General features: G+C 41.2%; 2 protein-coding genes across 2 annotated transcripts; both read right to left on the reverse strand.

The window, feature by feature from the left end:
- Nucleotides 1-459: 459 nt before the first annotated feature.
- Nucleotides 460-1395, reverse strand: LOC117251741 (olfactory receptor 6N2-like). The gene has a single exon (XM_033618265.2). The coding sequence runs from the start codon at nucleotides 1378-1380 to the stop codon at nucleotides 460-462; it is 921 nt and encodes a 306-aa protein (XP_033474156.2). The 5' UTR covers nucleotides 1381-1395.
- A 5623-nt stretch (nucleotides 1396-7018) lies between these two features.
- LOC117251755 (olfactory receptor 6N2-like) lies at nucleotides 7019-7954 on the reverse strand. The gene has a single exon (XM_033618282.2). The coding sequence runs from the start codon at nucleotides 7937-7939 to the stop codon at nucleotides 7019-7021; it is 921 nt and encodes a 306-aa protein (XP_033474173.2). The 5' UTR covers nucleotides 7940-7954.
- Nucleotides 7955-12316: the final 4362 nt, after the last annotated feature.

Below are 12316 nucleotides of genomic sequence, written 5' to 3' on the forward strand. Positions count from 1 at the left end.
CCACACAAACATACATACACATTTTTTCTTCCCCTGTTTGTTCAAACGCACATGGTCACAAGTCAAATGGTAATGTGAAAAAAAGATTTTCTACTCAGTCGGCATGTGCCGAAATGGAAGACATACACACACACACAAAAAAAGTTCTCTGGAGTCAACATCTCATGAAAATTAAAGTCTGTAAAGTGCAATTAAATGAGAAACATTTCTGGAACCATGCATGTACACACTTTCAGTGTTGTGTAAGCACATAAGCCATCTGCATTAATACAGTATATATTGATGAATTTGAATATTAAATGTGATCAATACACCCTGAGCCGATGATGTGAATATGAATGTAATTACTTGTAAACAGGGTTCAAGTTTGCTAACTAAAGTCATGACAGTAAAGTTAATCTAAATTCTAAATTCCAGGTGTGCTGACTTGATAATGAAGAAGTAATCAGCATTAATACATCAAATCATTTTGGCTGGACAGATCAACTTCTTCAGATGTTTAAATATTTCTTTCACTTTGAGTCCATATACAACTGGATTGAAGAGAGGATAATACAAAAACGCTTGTAAAGTCATTATGAAATGTAAATAAGATCCCTTATCCAGTTCAATTATAATGACATCATATAGTGACATGGAGGAAAAGCTGATTAGAATTATCAGGTGGGGTGAACAAGTCTGTGCAGCTTTTTTCCTGACATTTCTACCTCTTCGATAGGATATTATCAGTATTCTGGTGTATGTAAAAAGTATGAAGAGTATAGGTAAAACTACCAGATTAAACAGATTAGACATATCAACTATGGATCGTACTGTCGATGTCCCACAGTAGAGACTGTAATATGAATTATTGCAGAAAATTGCTTTTAAAGTGAAATTACAGAGTTTCATTTGAGCACTCAGTATTGTTGAGGCTGCAACCTGACAAGGAGGCACCACCCAAGCATAACCTAGGATAACACTCACCACGTTTTTTGTCATGATAGTTGTATATTGCAGAGGTTTACATATAGACACATACCTGTCATAGGCCATGGCCGCCAACAGTAAGAAATCTGAAGCACTAACAGAATAATATATAAAACATTGTAAGAGACAGGCCGAATATGTTATGACCTGTTTTTCAGATAAAATGTCAATTAATAACTTTGGGTACACAGTAGTGCTGGTAACAACAGAATTCAGTAACAATGCTGCAATGAAAATGTACATAGGCTCATGGAGATTCTGATGTATCCAAATAAGGTACACAATGATGATGTTAAAAGAGACTGATAGAACATATACGATAAACATATTTAGAAAAAGTAAATACTTGTAGTTGCCCATTTCAGCATACCCATAAAGAGTTATATAAGTCAGATTTAATTCACCGTCCATGAAGAATGTCACAACTTCAACCCACACAGGCAGATTGTATCACAGCATAAATGAATAAACTGAGAAAAGTCTGTGAAGGTTAACATAGATCATGTATTTGATGGTTTCATTCATTTTCATTCATTTACAGATACCTGACCTTCAGCTGCTGTTGATGTGTGTTCATCTTCAGTGAACAGGAAGTGAACTGCTTGAGTTAGACTAAATATTTTACGACATTTCATCACCCTCAATGGAACTCATTAACTCTTCCACCAAGAGCTGGTGTCATGTCAACATCAAACTCTGGAGGCCTGAACCCACAGGTGTTAAACTTTGTTAACGTGGATGTCTGTTCTCATTAATTTTTCTGTGCATCCTTAAAAAAGTATTTTACCACTGGAGAAATGGTCTTTGCACAAAACTGGATTCTCTCTGCAGTAGAAATATGAAAGAACATTTGAAATTGGTGTTACATGACCAGGGAAAACAGGTGTTGGCAGTCGCTTTTACTCAAGAAGTAGAAAACCTGCAACTACCAGAATGCACTGCACCACACCAGACCAGTAAGTGCATTCTGGTAGTTGCAGAATGCACTTACTGGTCTGGTGTGGTGCAGTGCATTCTGGTAGTTGCAGAATGCAACTACCAGAATCCAGTAAGTGCTCCAGTAAATCCAGTAAGTGCTCCTGAGTGTGGGTTACGAAATGAGAGTCAACAGAGTTGGTTTTGGCCAGCTTCTCTGCAAACAATATGGCTGCCAGCTGGTAACAAACAATCTTATATTACAGTGTTATAAATATGTTTCTGAAAACATTTTACATGAGAAATTGGCAATGCAGAAACAAAATTTTGTTTTATATTTGATCAGCACTGCCTAATTTTAGTTTGATCAGAGTTTGGTCTGAGTTTGACAGGGAGAGAGAGGGGTCATACAAAATAATGAGGAAGTACAATCTGTAGTTCAAGCAACAGCTCAACAGCCAGTGAAAATCCGCTAAATGGTGTGTTTCCTGCCAGAGGGCAGCAGTCAACATGTTGTTGCTGGCTAAATTTGGGTTCTACTACTCCTGTTGGTCTTCTTTCTGGTACCATGTTGGATTGGTCCCTCTGTGTTGGGAGAAAGTTATTGTCTCAAGCGAAAAATTTAAGTCTCTTGGGGTCTTGTTCACAAGTGAGGGTAGAATGGAGCACGAGATGGACAGGCAGCTTGGTGCAGTGTCTGCAGTGATGCGAGTGCTGCGCCCAACTTATAGCAGCCAAAATAATATATATTTGCTTTTGCTTACTTATAATGAACTTTAAGTTTAAGTTATGGATAAGTTTAAATTATAGAAATTATGCTTTTGTTACGTCATCATGTTGGGGCTTATGGGTGTGGCTTTTTGTTTTTTTTTAGTGGGTTGTGTGGTGGCGGGAGTCGGACAAAGGAAAGCGTTCCTATAGTAGGCTGATATATTTTTTGTTGACCGTCACCGTTTCCCATTTGTTTTAGCCATACAAGTACTTATTGTTTGTTATTTTATTTTTGCCTTATAATAATTGATTGCTGCTTTTTTTATCCTTTTGTTACAATAAACCTGGATCACTTTCAAGACAAATTCAACATCCTTTTCTTTTTACTTTTCTCTGGAGTGACGTGTCAGCAAGCGGCCTCAGCTGCCTCTTTTTGTTCCTACACAACTGTTTTGGTGAAGAGGGAGCTAAGCCAGAAGGCAAAGCTTTTGATTTGCTGGTCCATCAAAGTCCCAACCCTCACCTATGGTCATGAGCTCTGGGTAGTGACCGAAAGAATGAGATTGCGGATACAAGCGGCTGAAATTAGTTTCCTCTGTGTGGTGGCTGAACTCAGGCTTAGAGATAGGGTGAGGAGCTCAGACAGAGTAGCTCGGAGTAGAGCCGCTGCTTCTTAGTGCCAAAAGGGGCTAGTTGAGGTAGTTCAGGCATCTGATCACAATCCTCATGGGTGCCTACCGTTAGAGGTTTTCCAGGCACATCCCACATGTAGTTGCTGGCTAGATTTGGGTCCCTACTACTCCTGTTGGTCTTCTTTCTGCATCGCTGGTTGAAGAGGTCCTCCATGGATGGCAGCTCTGTCCGGATGATGTGCTGGGTAGTTTTCACCACCCTTTGTAAAGGTTAACGTTTGAGGGATATGAGACTGCCATACCAAGCAGTGATGCAGCTGGTAAGGATACTCCCAGAGGTGCACCTATAGAAGTTACAGAGTAGTCTGTAGGCTTATGTTGAACCTCCTCAGCCTTCAGAGGAAGAGGAGCTGTTTTCTCTCCGTCTTGGTGATGGTGTCTCTTTGTTAAGTTCAGGTCAGATACTCACTGGTGTGAACCCTGAGGCCCCCGAAGCTGCTGACTCTCTCAACTGCAGTCCCATTGGTGGAGATGGGGGTGTGTCCTTCTTCCTGTTGCTTCTTGTAGTCACACTTACCTTTAGTTTTGCAGACATTGAGATCGAAATGTAGGGGTTTGCGTTTCCCCAGGATCCTAGGAGCTGTGTTGTCAAGGGCATATACCTTCTGGTAGGGTCTCCCAGGGCAAAGTGGTCTAAGGGGAGGGCTCATACTAAGCGTGATTCAAGAACACCCTGACAGTGGCTGGGCCTTGGGCACACCACCTGCAGAGATAGGTTTCAGGACATGCATTGTATGCCAGACAGAAGGCAGGGGCAGTGACCAAGGCATACTGACCCTGGCATCGCAGATTGCCTCTTGGGGATATGGAACATCACCCCTCTGATGGTGAAGGAGGTGGAGTGGTAACAACTAGATATAGTAGATATAATGTAGCTGGGGACATGGAATCCAAGTGGGCCATGTAGAAAGACTCTATTGCTGAGGCAGCTGCTAAAAGTTGTGGTTGGAAGGCTGCTGGTGCCTTTCATGGCAGCAACATTAGAACCTGCTGGTGGACACCAGCTATGAAGGAGGCTGTCAGTCTGAAGAAGGAGGCCTTTCAGGCTTGGTTGGCTCGGGGTCTCCTGAGGCAGCAGACAAGTACCATTTGGCCAGTAGGACTGCAGCCACAATGGTCCCCAAAGCAAAAACCCAGATGTGGGAGGAGTTCGGGGATGTTTGGAGAATGACTTTCAGTTGGCCTCAAGGAAGTTCTGGTAAACCTTTGGACGCCTCAGGAAGGGAGAGCAGGGCTTTTCTCAGGCTGTGTTCAGCAGAAGAGAAGAACTTCTGACTCGGACTGGGGATATCATCAAGTTGTGAAAAGAACACTTTGAGAAACTCCTGAACCCGGCCTTCACATCCTAAAGGGAGAGGGCAAAGTCTGAAGAGTCAGGGGAACCCTTGCCCATATCCCTGGCAGAGGTTCCTGAAATAGACAAAAAGTTCCCCAGCGGGAAGGCACCAAGTGTTGATGAGATTCACCCTGAGATGCTTAATGAACTGGACACACCTTTTCTGGGTTGCGTGAGGTCCTTGTAGGGCTGCTGGAGGGGCTGTAGGAGTTTGCCCATCTAGTCTACATGTTTTTTGTGGACTAAGAAAAGGCTTACAACCATGTTTTGTCGGGGTTACTACATGAATACAGGGTACCGGGGTCATTGCATTGTTCACAACTGCAGCAAAAAGTCAAAGACGTTTACAGTGGGTGTTGGCCTCTGCCAGGGTTGTCCCTTGCCACAGATTCTATTTGTGATATTTGTGAACAGGATCTCAAGATGAAGCCGATGGGGAGAAAGGGGTCCAGTTTAGGGAACACAGAATTTCATCCTTGCTCTTTGTAGATGATTAAGTTCTGTTGGCTTCATCCCACCGGGACCTCCAGCATGCACTGGGGCAGTTTGCAGCCGAGTGTGAAACAGTCGGGATGAAAATCTGCACCTCCAGTTCTGCAGCCAAGGTTCTCTGCTGTACCATCTTGGATTGGTCCCTCTGTGTTGGGAGAAATTTACTGCCCCAAGTGAAAAGTTTAACCCTTTGGGCCCGAGGCCTTTTTGGGGTATTTTTACTGCCTTTACTTTTAAGCTCATATCACAGTTATTATAAAGGTTACATATGCATGCTATATCTTGTTTTTTTCAACAATCTGTGCTAACCAGATTTGCCATCATTATATGTCCTTCTATGTGCCTATTTTATATTAATTTTTATATCAATTAAAAAAATCTTGACTCATTCACAAGTCAAAATTGAGTTTTATTTGAAATAAACATGCAATATTTACATCTAAGATAAAAAATAATAATAATATTACTCCTCACTATATGAAGTGACTGATAACATGATCTGTATAATGGATTGTAAAGAAATTTGTCAGGTTTTTATTTTGTAGACAATTGATCTGTATTTATAGCGTGATGGGATGACAGCACAATGATGTGTTTGGCATTTCTGTGCGACCCTGCATTCGCGAGTAATCCATCCAAGAGTAATTTGTGCGCAAAGTTGTATGAAAGCTTTGTTATACATAATTTTAGTGTAAATCTATCATTGTTTTTCCTTGTGAAAACATTAGACTACCGACAAGTGCTTGGTCTTGTCGGAAAGCTGCGGTTCCGCTGTTTCAAAAAAGCTTTTGATTTGCTCGTCCATCTAAGTCCCAACCCTCACCTATGGTCATAAGCTTGGGGTAGTGACGGAAAGAATGATATTGCGGATACAAGCGACCGAAATTAGTTTCCTCTCCATGGTGGCTGGATTCAGCCTTAGAGATGGAGTGAGGAGCTCAGACATCCAAGGGGGGCTTGGAGTAGAGCCGCTGCTTCTTAGTGCCAAAAGGGGCTAGTTGAGGTAGTTCAGGCATCTGATCACGATCCTCTTGGGTGCTTACCATGAGAGGTTTTCCAGGCACATCCCACTAGTATGAGCCTGCAGGATAGACCCAAAACCTCTCTGGTAGTAAAAAAATATGGTGCTCATTACTTTTTTTTCTAGTATTATTTATTCTCTATGAATGGAATTGTGTTTATTCATACCTTGGTTTGCTTGCAGTGTGGATAGCCCACACTGGACTCTATTTGATACACCATTCTATCTCTCTATTTGTTACATTAAACATAATAAAAAATGGCCACATCAATGGGAGAAACCTTGGAAGAGTCAATTCAATGAGAGCCCGATGCATAATAAGAAAATAACAACAGCACATTATCATTTAGTTTAAGTTTATTTTGTTTTGTATTTGTCATCATACATTTAAAAAATGTTTTGTTGCCAACAGACCTGCCATTTCAGCCTCATCAAAAGGCTTCTGATATGAAAACAAAGAAAATACCAGAGTAACGACCAAAATACACATGTATATCCTCACCACATGCACACACACACACACACACACACACACACAGGCTTTCTTTCCCCATTTGTTTAAACACAGCTCTCTGGTTAACATCTCATAAAAATTACAGTCTGTAAAGTGCAGTAATATAAGAAACATTTCTGGAACCATGCATGTACACACTTTCAATGCTGTCTTAACACATAAGCCATCTGCATTAATACAGTATGTAGTGATGAATTTCAACATTTAACTTGATCAGTACACCCAGAGCCAATGATATGAATATGAATGTAATTATTTGTAAACAGGCTTCAAGTTCATGTTTCATTTTACCGTCATAATTTTAATTAGCAAAGTCTAAATTCCAGGTGTATTAACTTGATAATGGAGAAGTAATCAGTGTTAATACATCAAATCATTTTGGCCGGACAGATCAACTTCTTCAGATGTTTATATATTTCTTTCACTTTGAGTCCATATACAACTGGATTGAAGAGAGGATAATACAAAAACGCTTGTAAAGTCATTATGAAATGTAAATAAGATTCCGCATCCAGTCGAATTATAAGGACATCATATAGACACAGGGAGGAAAAGCTGATTAGAATTATCAGGTGGGGTGAACAAGTCTGTGCAGCTTTTTTCCTGACATTTCTACCACTTCGATAGGATATTATCAGTATTCTGGTGTATGTAAAAAGTATGAAGAGTATAGGTAAAACTGCCACACTAAACAGAGTAACCATATCAACAATAGATTGTGCTAGTGTTGCCACACAGAAGAGATTGTAATATGAATTGTTACAAAAAATTGCTTTTAAAGTGAAATTACAGAGTTTCTTATTAGCACTCATTATCATTGAGACTGCAATCTGACAAGCAGGCAGAACCCAAGCTACACCCAGGATAATACTCACCATGTTTTTTGTCATGATAGTTGTATATTGCAGAGGTTTACATATAGACACATACCTGTCATAGGCCATGGCCGCCAACAGTAAGAAATCTGAAGCACTAACAGAATAATATATAAAACATTGTAAAACACAGGCTGAAAATGTTATGACCTGTTTTTCAGATAAAATGTCAATTAATAACTTTGGGTACACAGTAGTGCTGGTAACAACAGAGTTCAGTAACAATGCTGCAATGAAAATGTACATAGGCTCATGGAGATTCTGATGTATCCAAATAAGGTACAAAATGATGATGTTAAAAGAGACTGACAGAACATATACGATAAACATATTTATAAAAATTAAATACCTGTAGTTGCCCATTTCAACATACCCATAAAGAGTTATATAAGTCAGATTTAATTCACCATCCATGAAGAATGTCACAACTTCAACCCACACAGGCAGACTGTATCACAGCATAAATGAATCAACCGAGGAAAGTCTGTGAAGGTTAACATAGATCATGTATTTGATGGTTTCATTCATTTACAGATACCTGACCTTCAGCTGCACTTAATGTGTGTTCATCTTCATTCAGGAAGTGTACTGTTGGAGTTAGACTAAATATTTTATGACATTTCATCACCCTCCATGGAACTCATTAACTCTTCCACCAAGAGCTGGTGTCATGTCAACAACTTAAACAACATTAAACTCTGGAGGCCTGAACCCACAGGTGTTAAACTTTGTTTATATGGACATGTGTGTGTGTGTGTGTGTGTTTGTTTTGTTTTTAACTTTTAATGCCTCTGTGCTGGCGACAGCAACAGACAACTGCGGTGTTATGTTTTGGGGTATTTCATCTTGCAGTGCATTCCTCCCATTCTTGTGAATGTGATATCTCAAGAATGCATTAATAGAGGATAAATAATACCAGAAAATAAAGTAATGGGCAGCATATTTCATTACTACAGCAGAGGTTCTGGGTCTATCCCATAGCCTCCTATGAGTTGGACATGCCCAGAAAACCTTGAGTGTGAGAAATCAAGGAGGATCCTGATCAGATGCCTGAATCACCTAAATTAGCCCCTCTCTGCGCTAAGAACCACCCTACGTAGGAACCTAATTTTGGCCACCTGTATCCATGATCTCATTCTACCCAAAGCTCATGACCATAGGTGAGGGCTGGGATGTAGATGGACCTTTAAACCAAAAGCTTTGCCTTCTGGCTCAGCTCCCTTTTCCCCACAACAGTCGGGCCTGGCGCTCACTTCACTGCAGACACTGCCAAGCTGCCTGTCCATCTCACACTACATTCATCCAAACAGCTTCACACTAGGCTACCAAACTACCCCAGTGCATGCTGGAGGTCATGGTGTGATGAAGCCAACTGAACTTAATATCTACAAAGAGCAAGGATGCAATTATGAGTTCCCTAAAGTTCCACAGTTTGCACTTTCCTTACACAAGGACCAGATAGTAATGACCCAAGTACCCTGTATTCACGTATTACCCCCCACATGACTCCCAATGAGAAAAGGTTGTAAGCCTTCTCCTAGTGTAGAAAACACATGTAGACTGGATGGGCAAACTCCTAGGACCCCTCCAGCAGCCCTGTAAGGGTAAAGAGCTGGTCCACTGGTCCACTGATCCATGGCCAGGGCTGAATCCACTTTGCTCCTCCTGAATTCAAGGTTCATCAATCGATCAGAGCCTCCCTTCCAGCACCCTGGAGTTTTTTGTTTTTTTTTACAGGGAGGCTGAGATGTGTGATACCCCTCTAGTTGGTGCACACTTGCCAGTCTCTGTTTTTATGTTTTTTTAAATGAGAACCACTGGCCCGGTCAACAACTCTACAGGCAACATCCTCAACCTCCACACAACATTGACAACTCATTTCTGCAAAGACAGCCCAACAATGTTCAAAGCATTAAGCATCTCAGGGCAAATCTCATCAACACCTGGCACCTTTGTGCTGGGGAGCTTTTGTCTACCTCAGCAACCTCTGCCAGGGATATGGGCAAGGGTTCCCCCGGCTCTTTGGACTTTGCGCCCTCCACTGAGGATATGTTGGCCAGGTTCAGAAGCTCCTCAACGTTTTTTTTTCAACCATTTGACAACATCCCCAGTCTGGGTCAGACGTCCTCCTCCCCTGCTGAACACAGCCTGAGACATGCCCTGCTCTCCCTTCCTGAGGTGTCCAAAGGTTTGCCAGGACTTCCTTGAGGCCAATTGAAAGTCATTCTCCATAGCCTTCCCGAACTCCTCCCACACCTGGGTTTTTGCTTTGCTGACCATTGCAGCTGCAATCCTACTGGCCAAATGGTATCTGTCTGCTGTTTCAGGAGACCTCTGAGCCAACCAAGCCTGAAAGGCCTCCTTCTGCAGACGGACAGCCAACCTTTCACAGCTGGTGTTCACCAGTGGGTTCTTAGGTTACTGCCATAAAAGGCACCAATGGCCCTCTAACCACAACTTTTAGCAACTGGCTCAGCAGTGGAGTCTTTCAACATGGCCCACTTGCATTCCATGCCCCCAACTTCCCCTGGGATGCACAAAAAACTCTTCTCGAGGTTGGAGTTAACCCTATGGGCCCGAACAACTCATAGTGCGTCCAAATTCACACCTGTTCTTCTCTATGCATTTTCTCCGCAACCGTTCGTCACAGCGAGAAGCCACGCATATCATGTGAAACAGCGGAATCGTAGCTATCCGACAAGACCAAGCACTTGTCGGTAGTCCAATGTTTTCACAGCGAAAAAAAATGATAAATTTACACTAAAATTATGTATAACAGAGCTTTCATACAGCTTTGCACACACATTACTCTTGGATAGATTACTCGCAAATGCAGGGTCACACAGAAATGCCACACGTCACATGAAAGTGCAGGAGTAGAGCTTTCCAGTGATACCACACACATCATTGTGCTGTCATCCCATCACGCTATAAATACAGATCAAGTGTCTACAAAATAAAAACCTGACAAATTTCTTTAAAATTCATCTTGTTATCAGTCACTTCATATAGTGAGGAAAATCGTATCTTACCACGTCTTAGGCTTGCGTGTGTTTCTCCCTGTCTATCCACATTTGTAGTCCAGCTTTCAAGATGCAAATATCTCCATATTGTCCAGTTGACACTCCATCAAACTTTGTATGACAAGAACAGCCACTTCACCTTTGCGCACCCAGACAACTGAGGCCTAATTATGCATGTTGACAGGGCCATAGTCACCATATACATTGAGGGGGACACGTGCCCCCCCACCAATGCCCAAAATGTCCCCCCCCAATAAATAACTGAAACTGAAAAACAAATATTGTCTTGGAGGACATTATTGCACTTGTTTGACTATTTTTCTGTTATCTAAGATGTAAATATTGCATGTTTCTTTCTGATAAAACACATTTTTGACTTGTGAATGAGTCAATGGAATTTCTTGCAATAATGAAAAAATACTGGCAATTATGTCCGCCTGGCACAAACCACATGTTTTGGACAGCTGTGAAGTGACAGAATGCCCCACCATCATGGTTCTTATATTGCCAGATTCCAGAGAGTCTCCCCTCTTCATATATGGCAGAATATGTCAACTTCCAACTTGCTATGGTGAGATACATATAAAAATGCAAGAATTTAGGCACACTGATTTGTTTTTTTCATTGATATAAAAATTAATGTAAAATACAGGCGCATAGAAGGACATGGAATGATGGCAAATCTGGTTAGCCCAGATTGTCCTGAAAAAAACAAGATATAGCATTTGTATGTAGCCTTTATAGTGACTGTGATATGAGCTTAAAAGTAAAGGCAGTAAAAATACCCGAAAAAGGCCTAGGGCCCATAGGGTTAAAGACCTTGCCGACAGGGGCCTCAGCCAGACGTTCCCAGTTCACCTTCACTATGCTTTACTATGTCTGTGATATTTCAATACTCTTTAGAGCTATTGGCATTTCCAACCAGGTGCTGTTATGCTCAAATTAAAATGCGCATAAAAAGAGCTGGATTGAGACACACCTACTGATTAGGGCCTTGCAGCAAGCCTACAATATCTCTAATTACAATGGAGTAAAAATGTTCATGGAGGCATAAAAAACAACAATTGCCACCTCTTGTATGTCTGCAGAAACTAGTCAAGTTGCAGTTACATTTTACATCCATGTCTGTCCATACTCATATGCAGCCATGAAAGTTGACAGTGCTTCAAATATGGATGTTGCTGCGAAGAGGCTGCAAATTCTAAAACGTGGATGCTCTGTACACATCTCCCCCCCGGCAGCACAGATTTATACAATCAGCACAGTTTCAAGATTAGACACTGATTAAGTATATAACCAAATGTCTCCCCTTCTGTTCCTGAAATATGACATTGAATTATGACCAGAAAAGTGTTTTTGCAGAACATTATGATGTCACAGTGAAATTCACCCTTGACCTTTTGGATATGAAATATCATCACTATCAATTTACCCTATTAGACATTTGTATAACGTTTTGTCATAATTAGAGTGTACATTCTTGAGTTATGTCAAAACACATGTTTTGTGAGGTCACAGCGGTCCTAACCTTTGACCAACAAAATCTAATTAGATCTTTCTTGAGTCCATGTGGACGTTTGTGCCAATTTGGAGAAAATTACTCAAAGGTCCTTTTGAGATATCAGACAGACACAAAGTCACAGTGACCTTGACCTTTGGCCACCAAAATCTAATCAATTCACTTTTGAGTCTGAGTGGACATTGTGCTAAACATAAATAAATTCTCTTAATGGAATTGTGTTTATTCATACCTGTGTTCTTTTTTGTT

This window comes from Epinephelus lanceolatus, chromosome 14 (assembly GCF_041903045.1).
Source record: "Epinephelus lanceolatus isolate andai-2023 chromosome 14, ASM4190304v1, whole genome shotgun sequence".
Classification (NCBI taxonomy): domain Eukaryota; kingdom Metazoa; phylum Chordata; class Actinopteri; order Perciformes; family Serranidae; genus Epinephelus; species Epinephelus lanceolatus.